At 46.4% G+C, this 22,574-nt stretch overlaps 2 protein-coding genes across 2 annotated transcripts in view; both read left to right on the top strand.

The window, feature by feature from the left end:
• PINX1 (PIN2 (TERF1) interacting telomerase inhibitor 1) overlaps positions 1-11,254 on the top strand; it is a 62,524-nt gene extending 51,270 nt beyond the window's left edge. The window contains exon 7 of the mRNA XM_069805549.1: positions 8,128-11,254. Within this exon, the coding sequence (XP_069661650.1) occupies positions 8,128-8,733 (606 nt within the window). The 3' untranslated portion in view covers positions 8,734-11,254. The remainder of the gene's footprint in view (positions 1-8,127) is intronic.
• Positions 11,255-17,131: 5,877 nt separating this feature from the next.
• On the top strand, positions 17,132-21,683 carry SOX7 (SRY-box transcription factor 7). The gene is made up of 2 exons (XM_069805548.1): positions 17,132-17,387; positions 19,276-21,683. Exons 1-2 carry the CDS (start codon positions 17,162-17,164, stop codon positions 20,175-20,177), a joined length of 1,128 nt encoding a protein of 375 aa, XP_069661649.1. The 5' UTR covers positions 17,132-17,161; the 3' UTR covers positions 20,178-21,683.
• The last annotated feature ends 891 nt before the right edge of the window (positions 21,684-22,574 follow it).

Here is a 22,574-nt window from a genome sequence, read left to right as displayed (position 1 = left end):
TTGATTTTGATACGTGGATCAGCTCTTCAGCATATTACCTCTCAGAGCAAAGAAGCGGAAGAGCTTCAAGTGTGTATTTTCCTTTTGAGAAGCATTTTCTAAGGGGAAGGGGAAAGCAGTGGAGGTTTAGCCATTTAAATTATCTGCTTCAAATGCTCCTAGAAGCACTTTATTTATACACATATATGCTTTTCTACATTTATTATTATTAGAAAAGAGATAGAAGTGTAGTTTTCTCGTAAGCAGGTGTTATTTTTCGCATTTCAAAGTACATGTAGTTTCCTCTGCCAGAAGCCAAGCTGTGATGCTGACTGTGCTTGCTCTCAGAATTGCTACCAGAACTCCTTCCTCTCCTCTGGGTACTTCCAATGATTTTTATTGCATCCTTTCTCTCAGTGGCGTATCTTGGCATCTGAAATCTTTAGAGCTCTTGTTAACACCTTTGCTTGTATTCACAGTTTGGCTGGCCCAGCCCACTTGTTACTTCTCGTGTAGTCCATTCAGTTTCTTCTGTATCTGTGGGGTATAGGAAGAAATCCTGAACTCAAGAATCGAGAAGTCTGGTCTTCTCAGTCCTGATTAGAAAGGATTATCAGCAGCTGCCTATTCCACACACATTACAAAGGGATAACAAAAAGTGTCCAGGGAATGACACAACAGTAGTAAACAACAATGTGCAGAAGACTTGCATTGCTTCTGAGTGTGCCTGGCAGTACTACTGCCACGTGAACAATACCTACACTACTGGCATGACTGTCCTGGACATTTGAAGGCATTGACATTTAGAGTATGGGTACAGGATAAAAAGACCAGTCTGCACTGATTTGATTATAGTCCTGCCTGCTCTTTTAAAATATTATATTTGAGAGTCTCTTGATGATTGGATTATATATGGGTATATTGCAGAACAGACAAAAATTGTGATGTGTCCGTTTGCTGTTAAGTGTCATAGCCACATAGCGCTGTCAGGTGAGTGGAACAGCAGGGTTATTTCAGTACTTGCATAGTGCCTTGCATATCTGTGATACCTCTTTGAAGGATCTCAAAGCACTTTACAAACACTTGATGAAACTCTTAGCTCTGCTGCGAGTTTTATATAGTTGGTACGGCATGTTTCGCGCTTTGATAGCGTGTGCCAGAGCTGGAGGGAATAACATCATCTCCACGGTTTCCCACCAGCTGGGAAGAGAACTTGGGAAACGTGACCTTCCCAGTCCTGTGCTCGCTTTGCCGGACCATACTTCCTCTGTTATTCAAGGTGAGAACAGAACGGTTAGAATTGATTTAGGTGCTTCTGGGAAGATGAAGTCACTATGTTTGGATCTCTGTATCGTGCCAACAGAGAGATCCTAGGGGAAATCTCTTCCTTTAGTTTTGTTTATATTCAGTCTAATGCACAGATGTAATTTGCAAGGAAATGCAAAGGAAGAGAGATTTTGCTGGCCTCAGCAGTGTAGCTAGAGTGAAATGAGATGTCACAAGGATATCTAAGTGTCTCTCTTTCAAGATATGAAAAGGATTTTTCTTCTGTGCAGTGTGCTGATTTTTTTAACTCTTTCTCTATGTGCCTTCAGTCTTCTGCACCTCTTTTGCATTATCTCACTGTGTGTATTCTCCCTTAGCCTTTCACAGGCTGCCTTCTGCTCATGGATTTTACTTGCTGCCTTTGTTTGCTAAAACTTAAATGAGTGCTTTTTTTTTCCTGAAAAGTGTAAGAACAGTAGGAGGAAGTTTGTGTGCTCTGTGTGACACGGTATCAGGGTTCCCAAGCTGACATTAGAAATACAGGTGTTGTAACTGCTAGTATTGTAACTGTTCGTACTGTAGGACTGACCAGGATCTGATAATGACAGCTGGAATGAATCCCCATGGCTATCATTGTAATCAAGTCTCTGGCCAAAATTTAATCCCTTGCACTTTTGCAACCTTTTTGCTTCCTGTTAAGCTGTTGTTTTCAGGCTGAAGGCAAAACCCAGCTGACTATTACAGTTTATTGTATGGCTCCCATTTCATTGATAGAAACAGGCTGGGATCCAGTACGTCATACGACAGTAAAAATGTATTGTTTATATGGCAAGCAAATGGCATTTTGGATACCTAGAGGTTACAATCAGCAAGAGAGGTGGTGGCTTTCTATTTTAGCAGTAATAATGTGTGAATTATAAGAATAAAGGAAAATGCTAAAATTGGCCATTTGCTGAGGGATGAGCTTTTGGCAAAAATATAAGAGACAAGACAGCCTAAGAGAATTTGAATGCAGTTTTAATAGAAACATATCACCATGGAATTTAAAACTAAAATAAAAAATTGAGTCAGCGCATACAATGTAAATGTACTTTGAAACCAAGCACCTATAGATTTATACAGTAGAATGAAACAGGTGCTGTTATGTGGTAATAAAACGTCCTCACGAGGATCCAGTGCTGCATCAGAACAGGTATCGAGAAGGATTGTGGAACCTCTGTCCTTGGAGGTTTCCATGACTGCGCTACAAAAAGCTGACCTGGTCCAGCGTTGGCGGTAGTCCTGTTCCAGGCCAAAGTCTGGACTAAAGACCTCCAGAGGTCACTTCCAATCAATGATTCTGTGAATAAACCCAAAATTATTCTAAGCAGAGATTTACTACGGTAAAATTCCTTGGCATTTTTAGTTGCAAGAGGAGCAGTCTTAACTGCTCTTTCCTTCGTAGTTGCAGATGGAGGCAGGTGTTGCAAAAATGGATCTTCATAATTCCATGGAGAAAATAGTTGGATTTTTTTAAAAGGTTTTTCCCTGTCCTCTTTCCATTAGTTACTTCCTAACCTCTGTCCTTGTCCTTGCTGGGTAAAAGACAGAGCTGATAGTTCACGTGGAGTATAGTAGTTAATATCCAACTGCAAGATAGCAGCTGATTTTTCAGTGTACTCTAGCACAGAATTTATTTTAATGCGGTCAAACAAGAAAGTGCTTCTCTGTAGTAATTGGAACTTCTCCTTTTTAAAAAGCGCTAGCATGTCATGTATTATAGACATTCAGGATTTTCCTTCCATTTCCCATAAGTGGATTCCTTGCTCTATTGGCACTTGATATAAATAGCAGTAAAATTAAACCTTGGTATGGTTGTGTGAGGTATGCTGGTGATTAGAATACCAGGGTCAACAAAAGAAGGAAATTGCAGGTGACCTGAATTTTTACCATTTCTTTCCAGGTTTAGTGTTCCTGCTTTTCATCTCTTCCATTAAACCCTCTTTTATCACCAGGAGGTCAAATCGTATCCCTGTTTCAGTTTTTAAAGCTTTACAAGGCTGGAAGATGTTTCTAGAGTCCAGATCTTCCATTTTCCGTTCCAAGCAAGGATTAACTCTACCTAGTGCTTTCCTGATAGTTGTCTGAGTTGCTTTCAATGGTTGAGACTGCCGGTGGTGGTTGAGGCTTCACATACATACTCATAGATTTCTCCTACTAGCAAAGTTGCATGTTGGTAATTTACATCTGCTGCTGCTTGGCTTCTTCCTCATAAGCACAGGGAAAATTGTCCCCTTTTCCCTTTGCATCAGCCCTTTCTGTATTGGAAGTCTGTTATTAGTTCTTCAAAAGATGCTGTCTGCAATTTACCAATCTTAATCAGGTAAATTGAAAACATTAAAGCCTCCTGGGTACCTGTTCTTATGCCAGAATTGAACTTCAGAACTGATGGTATGTGGCCTTATTTATGCATGTATTTATTTTAATCCTGCTTAAACTCATCATGCTACAAGTCTTTGTTCACTCTCTTGCCTGTTTGATCCCAATCCAAATGTTTATGCTCATACTTAACTTTGTCAACTCCTTAAAGCAAGACTCTGTCATCCTTAATGTCTGCAAAGCTCCAGAGTGACTCTTCATGAATAATCTGCTGTGCTTCTCCCCATTACAGCTAGACCTGGGTTAGAAAGATACAGGGATGCCCTCAGTTCTTGCCTGTCAAGTTTTGTGCACTGCATGGGGGTCATACCAACACACCTCTGCAGTGAGGATCTGAAGTAGCAGAAACAGAACCGGATTATATTAATCTTATTGTTACGGTTTTTCAACAAGGAAGTAGCTAATCACTGTGGTTCAGCCAGACTGCAGAAAGGGGTTGTTGCATTTTAAAGCTATGAATGATCGTGTGATTGCCTTGTAACTCAGGCTAGAGGTTTAGCCTCTACTTACTTCATCTAGCCCATTTTCTGTAATTTAAGTGAGAATCTACTGAAATTATAGTTTAGCTTTATTCTGCCTTTATGCTCACCCCTTCTGTACTTCTCCTTTTGTGGCATTTTTGTGAATTTGAGCTATCAAAATTGCTTGTGAATTAGTACCCCCTCATTTGCAAATGAGGAAGCAAAGGCATGTGAAATTACTTAAGTAATTGTAGTTCGTGTGTGGCAGATGTGAGACTGTATAGTAGATTTTTTGATTCCCCTGTTCTAAGCTTTAAGTGCTAAGAAAGAAACAGTTGCAGTCTGAAGAGGAGGGAAATTTCACTGAATTAATCCAAGCTGCTTCTGTTGCTTATGTACTGGCACCCTTTGTCTTTGCTGATTGGTTATATCTCACTTTTCCTCCCAGAGTAACATGCAGATCCAGTTTTTCTTTTTGGATTTTAATTCTTCAACCTAAGGTCTTAAATCTCCAAAGATATTTGGGTTTCAAACTCATTTGATTTCATGAGGTGTCTAAATACTTTCCACTTTGGACTTCTACTGTTGCCAAACTGTTTTCACAATGTGATGTGAATTGTTTCTATAATTGACCACAAATCCCTATTTTTTTTCTTCACCAAATAACTGTAGCTGAAAGGTGCTCTGAAAGTGTGATGCCTTAGAGATGCAATCCTGATCCTGCAGGAGTCAAGGGAACCGGGATTTCGTTGTCTAAGTTGTGTGTACTAACTTAACGATTAAATCAGCATTGTGTGTCTCAAGTGAAGAAAGCAGGCAGAAAAAAAAACCACGGTGGTGCTTAGAGTGCTTTATGTGCTTCAAATGATTTTCCATACATTTAACTAATTACATAAACAGATGATATTTACAGGGGACTTCTGGCTATAATTGACCTTCATCTGTTCCTGTGCACTTCCCAGTCTCTCCTTGAATTTTCCTATTGTTTCCTCTTAATCATTCCACATTTAACACCATGTTTCAAGCAGTCCTTTTCTCTTGCTTGGGACCATCCTACCAATTCCTTAGAGGACAGTATTCCCAGCTCCTTTTAACTTCATCTTCTCAGCCCAGTTTTGTTGGCAGTTTTGGAACTCATGGTGTGGACAAACGTATCTCCTCCAAAGCCCAGCCTTCAGGCCTCCCACCAGTTACAACATGATTGCTCTTTTCCTTTTACGTGATCATCAGTTCTTTGGAGCAGGAGCGTTTCTTTCTGTCTTTTATCTTGTCTGATAAATTGCTTTTCAGAAGTTGCAGCAACACAGTACACATTTAAGTATGTATATCTTATTTTCCTTTGAAACTTCGATATGTGTGTGTTGGGGCAAGCAGGGGAGGAATTGCATAAATGGTGAGTCTCCTGACAAGAGGTTAGAGAAAACCCATGTTTAGAGTTCAGCGGTGTTCCCATGGCTACTAGGACAGGTACATCATGGGAGGGGGAACACTTTTGGCATTTAACAGCCTTTCCAGGTGATTTATGGTTTCACATAAGCTTTTCCTAAACTGAGAGGTTTTCTAAGGTTGGCACCTCTTTGCTTGTCTCCATGCCCTGTTAGTTCTGTGTTCAGTGGCCCATGGTTATTAAAATTCTTATCAATAAAGGAGTTTCTGAGCAAGGTTCTTATTTTCTGGGATCATGCATACCTTCTGAACTCCTCAGCTTAACCAAAGGAACGTTTTTTTTATGCCTAACGTATTTTATAAAAGAAATGTGTAGAGTTCAAGTAATATTTGCCTTCAATTACAGTAATTAAGTTGTCAGGACTTGAAGTCACCAGGGGAATGAGAAAATCCTTTCCTGGTTGGCCAGGGGGTAATTGGTGTTCTGGTCCCAAGCACGTTTTACATATTGGGGTGGGGAGGGAAACTGTTCTGGCTGGCATCTGCAGCAGAAAACCTGGGAGACTGTTTGTCATTTTGCAATACAAGGTGTCAAAATCCTGCTGTGGGTAGAAGGAAGAGAAAGTGACCTGTTTAACTCTGCTTTAGCAGGGCATGTACTTTTGATGTGCACTAACACTGCTTGCTTGGGTTGGGAGGTATATCTTATTAAAAAGAGAGCAACTACAAATGTAGCTCAATCCATTTATTCTGTGGATTCTGTCTTGTCAAACTTCTACTGTAGCTCCCCTTTCGAATGTAACCTCTGTGTATAGATGTGTGTGGATACCTGCGGGTTATTTTTTTTCCCCAGGTTCAACATCTCTTTGCAGACTTCTTTGCCAGAAGTCAAATAGTTTCAGTTACTTCGTAAACTTACCTGAAGGTACAGTACAAGGTATTCCTACAAGAAAAGTATCTTATTTTTATAAGTGCCCACACAAACATTACTGGAATCTCAAGTGTAGCGTTATTTTTGTTTCACTGGAATAGCTCTCTTGAAAGCAGATGTATGAGGAAATCGCTACTTGTAATGCATCACTAATGACACAAATTTTTGCATTCCTGCTCATGTGAGTAAAGGTTATGGATGCGTAAGAAGTCAGACCTGCAAAACGTTACTCACAAACCCTAATAAACCCCACTTCAGCTACAAGTCTAATGATGCCCTGAAGAGAGCCAGATCACTTATCTACACCATCGTGCAATAACTATAAAGTGTTGAGATAAGTGGTTTTATATCTCCCAGTTTGCTACTGGCCTTCACCTTGTGTATTGTTTTATGCCAGTGAAAGTGGGTGTGAAATTTTACTGCTCTGATTTGGTTGCATTTTATGGTCACATCAGTTCACATACAAGATGCATGGGTAGAGTGGATGCTCTTCTCTATCTGTGCATTTATGAATGGAAAAATAGTGAAGTATCCCTGTCATACTCACCACATTTGACTGTAACAGCTGTGGATTACCTCCCGTTCAAGAAGCATGTTGTAAGGTTTCTACACAATTCTTACCTGCTCAGCTTTTTCCATTGAGGGAGGTGTGCAATACTTACCTGCAGGTTGTACAAGGTTTTAAAAAAAACAATGTAAAATTTGGGACATTTGCAAAAGTTATTTGTGACTTTTGCCAAGGGAAGGGATACGCCACGAAGGGTTATTTTTGAGTGCTTCAGTGTCCATGTAAACAAATCTGAAGTTCAGCTGCCTTTTTTGCTTGTTTATTTTGGAAGTCACAGATAATTTAACAAGTTATGTATTTTCATCTTGTTGCATTTGTTACTTTTTCAGAGTCAAATCTCTTCATGGCATACATAACATTCAGCTCCAGAGCTATACGTTGCTTTTTGGTTTATATTTACTTTCTAGATACTAGACTCTTTTTATAGATATTCACCTGCAGCTAGAGTTCAGCAGCTATTTATTTTGTGTATGCAGAAGCCTTGTAAGATCTAACCTGTGATGTTGGTTTTGCCATCTGATAACGTAAGATCAAATGGAGCGTGTTTAAATAACAACATCTAGGACACAATGACAGTAAACCAGCTATGAAACAAACATTTCTAAAGATCAGATAAGATGGAAGAGATGCATCAATGCTGGATTGCTCCGTATATCATAAGTTCTTGCACTTTGCTGTAGAGGTATTCCAGGCATGGGATTTCCTTTATGCCACAGGCTAATAGGTCGTACTGTATTATTTTTCATGTTGTTTTATATCCTGTAGAGACATGTGCCTTTGCAAAGTGAGTGTAATACACCGAGTATGATAGTATTATACATAATCTGCATGAGTTGCACAGGAGCAGGTAAACAGTAAGAAATTCAAAGCAACAGAGAATTGTCTTGCTCTGTATTTTCTTGCTGCCTTCCATACTGCGACCTCTTCTCCCTAAACTTATGCTACTTTTTGCGTTAAGGGCTGCCTCTCACTTCTGCCCAAGTCCATACTTTTACAGTTAATTTTCAAAGCACCATATTATTTTTTAATATTTTTTTATTAGTGTGCAAAAAAACCAACCTTTTGTTTAAAGCCACTATTTCTGACTCTAACTCCTGCTCCTCTTTGTTCACCTGCAGGAGGACGTTACCGATCCCAGGTCTCAGGAAGAGAAGCAGAAAAACCTCTGGCTATCTGAGCCTGCAGATGGTTACAATACAGTGAAGAGTGTTCTCACAGTACAGGAATATTTTGCCAAGCGCATGGCAAAACTGAAGGGATCCCAGAATGAAACAGGAACAAAGGTAGACAATTCCTGCCCAACAGCCGATGAAGCTTTGGAGCCTTCAGAAGAACTGAAAACCAAAGTCAAAAAGAAAAAGAAGAAGCAGAAGAGAGATGAGGCAGAGAGTACAGAGCATTGTGAGAAACTAAAAGTGAAACAACCTAGGATAGGTAGCTTGAATGGAAAGGAACTGGATGCTCCGTTAAATGAACGTCACTCAGGGAAAAAGAAAAGGAAACATAAAGAGCAGCACGAAGGGGAAAGCATTAGTTGTGATGAAAATATGGGCAATGGAGAAATTTATACGGGAATATCTGATGGGGAAGATCTCAGCATAAAGGACTCTGAGGCAAAGCAAAAGAAACGCCATAAGAAGAAACACAAAAGGCAAAAAGAGGAGACAGATGAGTGTATCGAAGGAGTGCAGAGAAAGAAAAAGAAGCGCTGCAAGCACGTTTGACCATTTAAGTCAAGCTGGGACTCTGAGGTGGTTTGAACTTCAGCCTGTTAGAGGAGAGGTCTGTGTAAACACACCAGCCAGACATCACGTATTAATCCAGACTTGAGCACACCGCTCTACCTCCGACTGAAACCACAGACTGTGTTTAAACATAGCTCTTTAAAGGGAGAACATGGTGACAGGCCAACATGAGCTTCTGTGCCGTGCTAAAAACATATCCATGTGTAGAGCCAAGGCTTGCATGTCTGCAAAGCAAGACTTGATAAAAAACAGCTAGGCTTTGCCTCTTCCAGTATGGCAGACGGTTCGCCTTGGTGGCTTTGCAGGAGCTGTGTTTTAACACAGCAGACCCTGTGCTGCCTTCAGCCCAGGTTCACTCTGGTGCAACTCCATTCAAGTCAGGTAACAGCAAGCAAAATCAGGCCTGGTTTTAACCACTGTGGTTAAGACTGTGAAAGGCAGTGAATTACTATCTGCTGCTTCACACTGACTGTGTTTTTCTCAATCCAGGAAAAAAAAAAATCAAGTCACTCTAGTACTGCCTTTGTTAAAGCCACTGTTGTTTTCACTTGTGATAGCCCAGCTCTGCTTCTGGAAACAGGAGGGGTTTTGCAAAGCTGTATGTATTCTTTAACTGATTTTTACAAAGTCGTGTCTAATTTTTTCATTGATCTCTTTTAACATATAAAATGAATGTTGTTTCTTCCCAAAATACTTATTCTAATTAAAGGTATACGGCTGAGTGTCAGTACTAAAGAATGAAATAAAAATACCTCCCTTTGTTTCCTAGCCAGTTGTTAACTATTGTCAAGCAATTGTAACTTTGCAACAAAGCTGAAGGAGCTGTGCCTTTATTAACTGTATCAAAATCTTTGGTTCCCAGGCAACATTCAGAGTACCTTCTGTGATGCATCTGGCATTCAAAAAGTTGCCTTGGATAGAGAAAGGTTTTTTTCTGAAATTGGGAGACCAAATAGATTTTAAAAGCATAGCTGGTCAGATGCATTAGTATTGTCATTTACACATTGAAAACTTGCAATTTAGATTTATAACCAAATTAGAGCTTGTTTCTAATTGTAAACTTGGAAATAAGTAATGCTGGAACTCGGCACTACCATGAGCAGCTTTGTATGAGATCTTAAAGATTCAGCATGAATTTTGACATGTTAATCTCACTCACCTAAGAGCTGTCAGAAGAGATGGGTGAGCTTGGAAGTAAAGTGCTGGAATGGGAAGAAGCATTCACCGTCCTGCAGTCCGGTTCTGATATTGCTTTGGCCACAGCAAATTGACAGCACAACCCTGAAAGCCAGGCAGTTATCATGGCATAATCCAGAGCAGCTGACCAGTATTCAAATCCATTAGCTGTTCGTTTGACTTTGGGCCTGGCTGTGTTTCATCAATGTAAATTCAAAACATCCCATCGGCCTGCTCTGCTGAATAAAATGGATACATTTTTTTTATTGTCTTAGCTCACTTGAGTTGCTTAACATGGTTTGAAAAACATTGTCAAGATGCAGATGTTAATATGAAAAAATTTCCTTAAGCTGCCTTTATTGTCCAACGGAAGAAACTTAGTCTGCAGCACACAGTCCACATGGCTTCACGTGTTTTAGTTGCAGCTGAACTCTTCCTTTCTAAGCTAGCTTGGTTTGCAATGCACCTTTCTTGCCCTCAGGACATACTCATTCATTGCAGCAAAATTACGGTAGTTTTACTTATTGTAAGGGAGAACAAGATGCCTTTCTCTGTGTTTCACCTGGCATGCCAGTAGTTTTTAACCCTTGTAGCATTTGCTTTTTGCTGCTGTACAAATATTAGCCATTATGATGCTGCTGTGAATGGGCTCGTTCCCTGGCTTCCTTAAACGAAATACCACTTAATACCATGAGGTTGCTGTAGAGTTGTGTGAGTAAGCTCCATGCTTGGGGTGAAAAAAATAACCTAAATGGAATAAGACAGCAAAATAATTTTTCATGTTACATTGAAGCATCCTACGTTTTGTGGGTCCCCTGCAAAGCAACCCTTCTAATTTCTTGTTCACCATCAGTTTGGATTTTTGTTTGTTAGTAGAAGCCAAAAGCCTGACTGTTTCCCATGATTTTTTTTTTTAACTCTTAAGCAGCTAAACTTTAGAGTCTCTCTGGGATTTCAATTTTAAAAGGTGCTAGTCAAGGAATAGGGTTTCCTTCTCCCAGTACTGCTAGGCTTGTTTGTTTGTTCTCTGTATTAAACTTCCATGAGTTTCTGTGTGCTAATTCTTATGAGTGTTTGGCCAGATTCCAGTGTTAGTTATAGAAAGAATAAAACCAGGAATAAATTTTTAAATTTATGGTGTTACTGCAGTTAAGTACAGTGTACCTAAGATTTAAATCTGGCTCAGATTGAAATATCAGCTACAAATAGAAGATTCTCTATTTGTACAAGAAGCGGGAATTTCACTTTATCCCAGGAAATGTGGGATTTTAATGTGCTTCAAGCTCAAAGAGAAATAGCATCTGCAGAATATGGGGTGGGGGGGGGGGGAACCATAATAGACGAGTATTTGAAACAAGCAATTCATTTAGCTGCTCTGCTTTGTGTGTGTTAGTGGTCAGCCAACTTTGCGTTACTCGACAAAAAGCTCTTCTTACCAGATACTGTCTAGTGAAATGGATGATTGAAACAGCAGGAACGTGTTTCAAAGTAATAAATTATTTTTTTGTTTGTTTGCTTATAGTGGGTTGTGAGTCTAGTTTTAACCAAACTCTGGTTTGGCAAGGAGGTCTTTTTTAGAAAGCATAAGAAGAAGAATTACATCATTACCCAAATAGTGAAATTAGCAGAATGTAAGCACAGAGAAATTACTTGGTTTCATTTCTGTGAAAATAAGACTTCTAAACAGCTAGGTCTTTTGTTACATATTTGTCCATTGTACTCACACATGGCAGCACAAAATTATGTCCCTCCAAGTGAAATTACCTAGAAACTAAGCAAAATGAGAGTTGCCACTCTGCTTTCACTTCCAAATGGAGAATGATGCACACATAGCATAGATATTAAAATGTTTTCAGTTTTAGTAATCCCAGGTCACCAGTGACATAGAAGAAAATTCTCCTTTTCTCATTGGGAGCCTTACAGAGATGATGGTTTCTCCTGAGTTACTTCCATTCTTCACAGGTATAGTGTTGGTCTTTGCTTTGAGCCTTGAAATTAACTGTCGGTGCAAAGGCTGCTACATGCCAAGCTACGTGATTTGCAATTGCAATTTTGTGAACAGCAATATATATGCTGACTTTTGTGCTTGTAAATACCTGCAAGCACAAAACTGTATCCTGGAAAGTAGAGGCCATGGAAAAGCAGTCCTGCTACCAGCATCGCAGCAAAGTCTGCACGAGCTGTGTGGGCTTCAGCTGTTTTGATCTTGCTGTGCCCGACTCTGCAGAGTCTTCCTTAGAGCCAAGGGTGGGCGGTTGCACTGGTGCACGCTGCGTGACAACCCAAATGTGTGGAACAGGCAGCATTCCTTGAATTTCTTTCCAAGACGTACTAGCCATAGTGCTTTACACACAACCGGTGTAAAGCGGAGGTAGTAACAACCCAGGTTAATTTAAAGCATAGATGCATGATACTGTTAAGTACAAGTTTCAGGACAACCCATTAAGATTTCAGAACCGCCTATCTTTACATCTATGTGAATCTCAGTCCATTAGATGGTATCTGGGATGCAGCTGCTTTGTGAAATTTAAGAAACACGTTTGGGGACAGTTCAGCATCATGTTCAATTAATGCAATTTTCCTTTAAGCAAAAGGCAGCTCTGGTGCTGACTTCTTTCAGAGATAGTCAGCTCTCGGCAAAGAAAATTAGCTGAATGCACCAATGCAATTAACCAATTTTCTCCCGTTCAAACACACAAGATTGAAGTTCTTGAAGCATCCACCTTCAAAAGGCACAATTTACGTCACAAAACCTCCAAACCTGCCAGCACTAAGAGGAGGAAGGAAGCTCCAAGAAGAGAGGAAAACCACACACAGTCTATTGGAAGTGCTGCATAGCATCATGCCTGTCTTGAAAAAAGATCTTATAATAGTGTGTCCTTGAGCAGCGTGAGGATCGCTAGCATCCAAAGCAGCCCTTTGCTTAATTCCTCCTCGTTCCCGGGCAGCGTGAGGTTTGCTACGCAAAGGGTTATAAATCGCATCCACATAGTGTTAGTGGTCGAGGATCTGAGCTCACAGAGTACTTGGACAATAACCAAGGCTCCGTACCCATCCCACGTAGGGATAAGCAAACTTTCAGTGAAATGTGTCTGGTGAATATGGTAAAAATACAAACTTTTGTGGTGGCAGAAGTGGGAAGATTGTTCCAATGCTAAATTGGAGCTTGATTTCTCAGCAGGTCAGAACTTAAATTCTGCTTCTGAGTCACTCAAAGATATTTCTTTTTTCTTATCTTAGTCCATTTTTATAAATTTTAAAGTGTAAGAAGGAAATTCTGCTAGTCCCTTTTAGCCTAAAGGCACTACAATATATATTTTTTTGATAACTTAAAGCTGCAGTTTAAAAATAGTAAGAGCAGAAGTATTCCACGCCATGAGTGTGTGTGCTGAAAATGTTAGCATTTTTTTTTGTCTACATTTTTCGCTGCGGGCCATATAATGGGCAAGCTCTGGTTTCTCCTCCTAGCAAATAAATGGTCCCAGTAGCGGTCCCTGGGGAAAGCCTGGTGGACCCGGGGAGGACAGGCGGTGGGCAGGGTTGGTTCTTCTGTCTCGGTGGCAAAGCAGCTGGGAGCTGCACCGCTGAGAGCCGGCTCTTCTGCTGGGAACCCCCAGCTGGCTCTGCAAAAACTGCCCTTGGGAGACGAGAGTTTCATCAATAATTAAGGAACATGTGAATATTGAGCTAATTTAGGATTTGCACTTTCTCACACATTTTAATGTCTCTCAAGTGGGGGGGGGGGGGGGGGAGGTTACTTAGTGAAAATAAGACCCTCCGTTTGCAAGCTGAGTAATATGCCAGATGTCAGATCCATACCAAAAAGGGATGTTTTTAAAGAGCGGGGATGGTCTCGCCTATAACGGCGCGAAAGCCGGGTTCGGTCACGGATTTTCTGCTTGACCCACGGGAGTTGCTGCCACTGTTCCCCATCCGTGAAAACGGGGAGAACAAAGCTTTCTTCCACCCTTTGTCTGCTCGGTCTATTTTAGCTTGTAGCTTTTAGCCGTAATTTCCCTGCTCTCCAAGCCCTGTGAGAGCTCTGCTTCTTCCTGTGCCCCAGATACAGGTAAGCATTGCACCAGAATGGGGAAGGTAAGCATAAAAAGTAGAGATGAGTTTTTCCAGACTGCTGCTAATTATCCTGATACGGTCGCAATTAAAAGGTGGCATTTTCACATGGCCCCAGCTGTCTTTATGTAATGCAGAGCTTCCTACAGGACAGGTTTAACCAGCATTTTAGGTAGGGTGCAGAATGAAACCCATCTTACTAATGCAATCAGAATGCCAGGTGCTAAAGGAGAGGAGGAGAAAAAAAAAGTGTTTATTATTGTTATTGTTTGCACTGAAAATGTGGCGTAGGGGCCCCTAGGAAGGTGCCGTCTTCCGGCGTGGGAGAAAATCCAAACGAGAAATATTTTGCAGTATTTCTTTGTCCTGCGACCGCACGGGAGTCCCAGCACGCGTCTCGGGAGAGGGGTTCTGTACAGCCACCTGAGTTTACCCCTGCGATACCTGGGGGACATCAAACGATGTTACCCCCACAATGCAGAGGGAATAGCGAGGACCAGGAAAACCCGGTGAGTTGCTCTGAGAGCTTTCAGGCATCAGAGGCAGGAGGTGGACGCGGGTCCCGTCCCTGCTCAGTGTTTTTTCCTCCCCCCAGACCTTTCCTCCCGTCCTCGCACCTTGGAAATGCAGCGCAGGATGGAGGCACTGCCGCGTGTCGTGTAAAAGGGCTCCAGTGGAATTCGTTTGTTCCTTTTCTTCTCCCTTGAGGGGATATATTGTACTACTACTATTAAAATTCTCTGGCCTCCGGGGCCTCGAGTATAGAGGTGGTGTTTTTATAATACTGATGATATCCAGGCCCTGTGCATCCTGAGGGTGAAAGAATAACACAGAGCGGTGTAACACCACATTCAAAATAAAACCTCGCAACTTCGGGCAGTTTCTCTTTAAGTGCACTTCAACCCCTAGTAAAGGGAAATTTAAAAAAAAAAAAGGATGTTACGGGTTCTCTTCCCAACCTCTTGCTGCCAACCTCTGCAGCAACTCCTGCCTGCAAAATGCACCCGGGAGACCCGTTCGGAGCAGGATGGCGGGTTTGGCATCCTCTCTCCCTGCCCCATCCCGGCACTTCAAGGCGTGAGACAGGACTTTCGGAGCGAACCGGAGCCCGCTGTGTAAAGCCTGGGACGGCACGGGCTGTCCCCAGGAGCACGTACGGCTCCAAAACACAGATAAAAGGCAGTTGCTATGTGCCGGCCTGCGTGTGTGTGTGTGTGTGTAAAGGGTGTATAAATCTGTCCTGAGACCAGGAAATCTCCTGCGCCTTTTAGATTTAAGAGAAGTTGCCTTCCTGTTGTATTCCCAGATAACGCAGCTCTGATCAAGCCCACTTGTAAATAGCTTAATAGATTTAATCAGTTCCTTTGGAAAATGTTGTTGCTTACGCAGGGCTTTAATTCGGTCCCGGGGAAAAGCCCAGACAAGGCAGTTGCAGCTTCTACGGCAAGCGAAGTTGGCACCTTCCACCTCTTCGGACCCCCAAATCGCCGTAACCCACGAGAAACCAGAACCACAGCGATCCCGCTCCTGTGCCAAACAGGGCGAGAGACCAGGAAACCCAGGCGGATCCTGAACCCGCGTAGCTTCCATTTACATACCGCTCTCTCCATCACTTGTAATCTGACAAGAGTCAATAGGAACACCCAGGCACGTGGTAAATCGCTGTCTACCTGCACAAACACCCTGGCTTGGGATCCGTGCTGGGTTTTGTTTTTTTTCCCCCCCCTGTTTGGGGGTTAGACAGGGCAGCGATGGCCAGCCCAGGGAAATGCCTTTCCCAGCTCGCACCCCAGCCCGCCGGCTTTCTGGCAGCGCGGAGAGGAAATCCACAATCACTCAAAGCGGAGCCGCTGCAGCCCTGCAGCCCATGTCAGGGGGTCAGAATCATAAAGGAATCGAGCGACTAAATATATTCCTTGGGGCAGGTTGCAGGGATGAGCTGGGCAAGGGCGTCCGGCTGGGGATTTTTGGTCCCGTTGCTTTCTTGGAGATCCTTCGTCCTAGCTGGGGGAATGCTTCTCGGGGGTGACTTTCCTGTCCTCGTGAGAGCCAAACTGGGATTTAGTGGGAAATACTGTTGCATGACGGTGGTGCTTCCATCCCAGCCGGGCTGGGGTGGCTTTGCAGGATGGGGCAGCGCTCCATAAAACACGGCAGCAAGACAAAGATCGCAAAGCATCGAAGCGGCCCTTCGTCTCCCAGTGTCCCAGGGATGGGTAGTGGGGACCAACTGGGGATGTTGCAGCCCCTCTGGGCTGTTCCCAGCCCCATCCCCTGCAAAAATCACTCAGGACCCCAAGCAGGCTGGGCAAGCACCTACCAGCAGGTTCACTGTGTCCCAGTTTCCCTCCCATACAAGGGGACCTGGGACTTTGGGGTAACTGGGTGAAAACCCACATGGGGTAGCAAAGCACAGCCTGGACTAGTGGTTAAAGCAGGGGGAGTGGGGGGTTACCTTGCCTGTAGGACCCGTGCCTTGATTTCCCCTTTCAAACAGACACGCTGCAGCTTGCCAAAGCCTGGGGAGGGGGCTGGGGGGGGGACACCTTTTGCACCCCTCTGGAGACCCTCCTTTTGGGTTCATTTTCCTTTTATTTCCAGGCCACCCCCCCCAAAAAAAAAAAAAAAATTTCAGTGCCCTCATCTCCTTTCTCTGCATTTCCCCCAAGCTTGAAGTTTTAGGGCTGCTGAGGTGCACGGGGGGGGGCAGCCGGGGCTGTTTGGGGGGTAGCAGGGCCATTTCCAGCTCCCTCCTCACCCCCCCTTCAGCCTTTCAGCGGGCAAAATAAGACAAAATAATAATAATTAAAGGGGGGGGGGGGGATTTGGGGGGTGCTGCCCCCCCACACACATCGGAGGAGGGGGGGGGGAATGCCAGGCAGAGGGTGGGGAGAAGTTTTCTCCCCGCACCATCCTGGCCGGGGCTCAGGAGTTTGCAAACAAGGAGGAGCAGCGAGTCCCTTCGGTGTCATTGGAGGAGGTTTTTTTTTTTTTCCAAGGAGCTCATAAATACGGGAGAGGCCGGGGCAGGAGGCTGGGACTGCGCGGGGACCCCCGAGGGCAGCGCAGCGGGTAAAGGCAGGAGAGAATTTGGGTTTTGGGGTGGGTTTTTTTGGGGGGGGGGGAGGGAGAAGGGGAAGGGAAGAAGAGGAGCCGGGTCATGGCTGCGTTGCTGAGTACCTACCCCTGGTCGGAGAGGTTGGAGGGGGATCCGACGGAGGGGCTGCCCCCCGGGCCGCCCCCTCGGTGTCCTCCTGGGGAAAAAAGCTCCGAAAGTCGAATCCGGCGGCCCATGAACGCTTTCATGGTGTGGGCGAAGGACGAGAGGAAGCGTCTGGCCGTGCAAAACCCCGACCTGCACAACGCGGAGCTCAGCAAGATGCTCGGTGAGGAGAGGGGAGGGATTGGGGGGGGGGTGAGGGGGGGGGTGTCCGTGCACCCCGGGGTGGGCACCCATGTACCCACCCAACCATCCCTGGGGGTGCAAGCCCTGTCCGGATCCAGCACCCGGGGCTGGGCACCCATGCACCCACCCAGGCATCCCACGGGGTGCAAATCCTGTCTGGATCCAGTACCCCAGGGTGGGCACCCATGCACCCATCCACGATCCCTGGGGGCGCAAACCCTGTCCAGATCCAGTAATCCGGGCTGGGCACCCATGCACCCACCTGGGCATCCCATGGGGTGCAAACCCTGTCCAGATCCAGTACCCCAGGGTGGGCACCCATGCACCCATCCCATGGGGTGCAAACCCTGTCCAGATCCAGTACCCCAGGGTGGGCACCCATGCACCCATCCCATGGGGTGCAAACCCTGTCCAGATCCAGTACCCCAGGGTGGGCACCCATGCACCCATCCCATGGGGTGCAAACCCTGTCCGGATCCAGTACCCCAGGGTGGGCACCCATGCACCCATCCCATGGGGTGCAAACCCTGTCCGGATCCAGTACCCCAGGGTGGGCACCCATCCGCAATCCCTGGGGGTGCAAACCCTGTCCGGACGGGAACCCATGCACCCTCCCTGCTGCTCCACAGGGTGTAAGCCCTGCCTGGGTCCAGGGTGCTGGGGTAACAACCACTGGGGTGCCTTGTGGGGTGCAAAGCCTGGTGGTGTCCCCCACCCCAGGGGACAGACACCCATGCACACACCCTGTCGCCCCTTGGGTGTAAAACCTGTGCCGGGGACCCCCCAATGCAGTGCAAGGAGGGACCCCCAAATTTTCCTGGCCTGTCTTTGCTGTCCCACTTTGTCCCCGACCTCACTAGCCCACCCCAATATTGCATGCCCGGGGGTGGTGGGGTGGTCTTTCTGCTGTTTCTTTCTGGGGATCACAACCCATTTTGAATATACATTTTTTTCCCCCCTCCCCATCCACTATTTCCCCCATCTCCCAATCCCCATTTTTTATGTGAAACTGAGAGGGCAAACAGAAATAACCAGTCCAGACAGCCTGAGAAAGAGCTGCCCAAATTGCAACACAGCTTTGCTGTCCAGCCTCTTACCCAAAGTTTGTGTTTCCCTGGACAGTTTTGCGGTGTTTTCTTTGGTGGTTTGGGTTTTCTCCTCGCCGCTTTGCCGTGCAGCATCTCAGCTTATTAGTGTTATTTCTGCTGTCTCTTTGGCAATGGGAAGGCACCGAACGCTTTGATCTGTATCCTCATTTCTCCCCCTACCCTGAGGCACAGCCTGGGGTAGCCTCACGGTGGGATACGACCCCCCAGCCCCGGTGCTGCTTCTCTGTCCTGGATCTTGGGGACATTTTAGGTATCTCAAACAAGGAGCAGCGAGGTCACGGCACCCAGGTCTCCGTACGCCCTAGTCCCGGCAGGGTACAGGCTGGGATTCATCCAGGGACGCCACGTCCTGACCCCCTGCTCAGCCGGGCATGGCTTCCATCGTCCCTGCTCAGCAAACGGGCTTTCTGTCCCAGAGAGGCACGGCAAGATCAGGCCATGGAGCCGGGGGAGTTTCTTTGCTCTGATTTATTTGCAGTTGGGGCTCAGCTAACCCTGAACCCTCCCTGTTGGGAGATTTGGGACAGGGGGGGAGTTGGTGGACCTAACGGTGGCTTCGACAGCCTCCTTCTTCGCCCTCCCGCTGCCGTCCTGTCCTCCTGCGGGTTTTGCAGGCTGCGTCCTCCACGTCCACCAGTTCGGATATTGGGAGCTTGCCCTTGGGTTGTGTGCCTGCAAGCTTTGGGAGGCAGCCCCCTTTCCCCCCCACCACGATACGGCCGCCACGGGCGCTCAGGGGAGTTTCGTTCTCCGTTTCAGGCAAGTCCTGGAAGGCTCTGAGCCTCTCGCAGAAGCGTCCCTACGTGGAGGAGGCCGAGCGGCTGCGGGTGAAGCACATGCAAGATTACCCCAACTACAAATACCGGCCCCGGCGGAAGAAACAGGTCAAGCGGATCTGCAAGCGGGTGGACCCGGGTTTTTTGCTGGGCAGCCTGACGCGGGACCAAAACGCAGTGCCGGAGAAGCGGACCTGCGGCCGGGCAGGGGGGGAGAAAGAGGGGTCGGGTGAGTACCCCCCTCGCCCGGGGCTGCCGGCCGTTCGGGGATACCGGGAGGCTCCGGGCAGCGGCAGCAGCACCAGCGTGGACACCTACCCCTACGGGCTGCCCACCCCGCCGGAGATGTCTCCGCTGGACGCCATAGACCCCGAGCAGAGCTTCTTCTCCTCGCCCTGCCCCGACGAGCATCACCGCTCCCACCTCACCGGAGCCACCTACTCTCCGGAGTACGCGGGCAGCTCCATCCCGTGCAACCACCACCCTCTCAGCCCCATGCCGCAGCCGGCCACCTGCATGATCCCCCCGGCCTCCGGCTGCCCTCCCCTTCCTCCTCCTCCTCCTCCTCCCAGCTACTACACACCCGCCTTCCCCTCCCTGCACCCCCCTAGCCTCCATGCCCACCTGGGCCAGCTCTCCCCACCACCCGACCACCACAGCTTTGACACCTTGGACCAGCTGAGCCAAGCCGAGCTCCTGGGGGAGATGGACCGCAATGAGTTCGACCAGTATCTCAACAACCCCGGCCACGGCGACCACCATGGTGGGGTCTTGGTCAACGGACACGTCTCGACGTCTGGCAGCTCCCACGCCTCCGAGACCAGCCTCATCTCCGTCCTCGCCGATGCCACGGCCACCTACTACAATAACTACAGCGTCTCCTAGAACCTCGGCCGGGGCCGCCTGGACCGGCCGAGGAAGGACCTGACACAGTATTACGAGGCGTTGCTCCCCGGGGACATCGCTCAACGCCCCTCAGGGTGACCGAGTCCGAACCACGAGGGCCGTGGAATCTCCTCGGTGGCGTAGGTAAAGGATTTTGGTCGTCGGCTCACCAGTGGTGCAAAGCCTCCGGTACCCTGCTTCCAACAGGGCTGGGGGGGGGGATTTCCCAACGCCAAAGCCCTTTGGCCAAGTCCCTCTTCCAAAGCAGAGATGTTCCTGGGAGGACGGGGAGGCTGCCCCCCCATTTCGGGGCACCCCCAGCTCTGCTTTGGAGTCGGGAGGGCGGCAGCATCCCGCAAACAGCAGGTCTGAAGTCCCCACAAGGTCAAAACCTCCTGGAAATGGAAAAGGCAGGGATGGGGTGGGGGGAAAAGGGAAGATTTTGGGAAAGGGACGCACGGTCTGCAAGCGTGCTTTGCCCTGCTCTTGGCTCCTGGCGTCGGTGTCGCTGCGGCCAACCTGACCCGCCTGGTTGAACCCCCCATCCCCCTGCTCCCAAACCACGAGCTGGGGTCTTCATCCCTCGGGACATGCCGAGGGGACAGATGGGACACCAGGGATGCTGCCGGGCTGGCCCCAGGGATGGAAGGGCTGGGGGGGGGGGGCTGCAAGGGGGGCAGCCAGCCCTGAGGGCGCTCAGCCTCTGTGTTCCCGAGGAGGGTAAGATCTAGGAAGGCAGGATCCGGCCAGCATCCACCCCCGCCACGGCTTTCCCTTGGTCTTCCAGCAAAAAAGCTCCCGAAGGAGGGGCGGCGTGAGCTGCCCTCCCCGCCGGGCTGGGAATGGGTCCTGGGATGAGCGTTTTGGCAAAGAGGTGATGATGTAGCAGACAGGTTTTTTTATCAAATATCCTTTGAAGTCGAATGCTTCACGTTTCGAGCCGCAGTGCCCAATGCCTCTTCTAACTCCGGCATATTATTGCTTGTAATAAAGCTGTACATTGATTTATTCCTTCCATTATTCCTCCCCTCGGATTTTGTATTGCTCGAGTTCTCTTCCTTTTCATAAAGATGAAGCTTTATTTTAAATCAGTTATATGACATGATTAATCTTAGTGTTTACTGTATGGCACTTGGTAATGATTAGTTAGTAGCGTGGCTATGATTTTCTGGTTTCAGTCCCAAACATATATTAATAATAATTGCAAATAATACTTAAAAAAACCCACAACTTCACAGGTTTTTAAGCTAATACATTCCATCTTTTTTGTGTGACTCTATGCATTTTGAATGAGTGTAGATATGAGTTTGCATAAAATATTTAATTTAAATAAATATGTTTTTATACGATGATTGTTTTATGATTTAAATTGCTGTAGCTATTGACAAAGTTTTCAAAACAGAAACATTTCCTGTGCGAGTGCTATTTTTTTAAATTTTTTTTTTTTATATTTTCAGCCAAACTTTTCTACTTCCATTTTTTTTAAATAAAAAAGATCTGTGGTTATCTTTACAAATTGTGGATTACTTTCTAACAAACCGACTCGAGGCACGCATACCTTCACTTTTCATGGTGTGTCTTTAGGGGCAGCAAGTCACTTTGATGGCTTTGATCTTGCTTTTGCCATCTCATGAATATGGCCTTTTAACACCAGGTCCTATGTAGATATTACGGTGAAGTTAAGGCAGAGCTTTGCCGTTGGTGTGTTGGTGAGCACAAACGCTGTTGCCTATTTACGGAGCAAGTGCCAGTGCCTGGAGCATGGGTTTTGTTCACGTTTAAGGCTGTCTTTCACAGTTCGTGCTGATGCACCATTTAAGATGCTCCACAGCATGAGGGCCACGTAAATGGTCCTTGGTGCAAATGCGGATCAAGGCAGTGAGGCCTGAGAAATGGAGTGTGGGTCAAATTTGGGGAGCTGTGTCAAGGGTGCTCTTGTAGGTGGATGTTGAGTGGTGGCCTTCAGGCATCACTAGCAAAGAGAAAAGCTTAGTCCTTCTCGTGGTCCGTGGACCAACATCACAGCCTACTCTTGCCAGACATGAAATTAGGCTGTGTCCCTGCGGTCCGTGAGGTTAAGCCATGCACCCCCTCCAAAAGCGGTGTCCTCCCAGGCTGTGTCCTCCTGCTTGCAGCCCCAAAAAGTGGAGGAGCAAGTTTCCTACCGCACTTTGCAATGCCCACCTATGTATGTTGGCTGGAAGGGGTCTCAGACGTCACTCGACCCAACCTAACCCAACACACCCCAACACAACTGGGCTGGCTTGCCTCCCATAAATGAATTCTCTCTGACTCGGGGAGTCCGTGGTCCCAGAAGGTGGGATGCTGAGTATTTGGGGAGGCACCAATGTGCCCCTGTCCTGTGCTTATGGTCCTTCTCCATCCCCTGATTGTGGC

Source organism: Haliaeetus albicilla, chromosome 18, assembly GCF_947461875.1.
Source record: "Haliaeetus albicilla chromosome 18, bHalAlb1.1, whole genome shotgun sequence".
Lineage (NCBI taxonomy): Eukaryota > Metazoa > Chordata > Aves > Accipitriformes > Accipitridae > Haliaeetus > Haliaeetus albicilla.
Note: the sequence above shows the minus strand (reverse complement) of the source record. Positions and strands in the feature narration are given on the sequence as shown.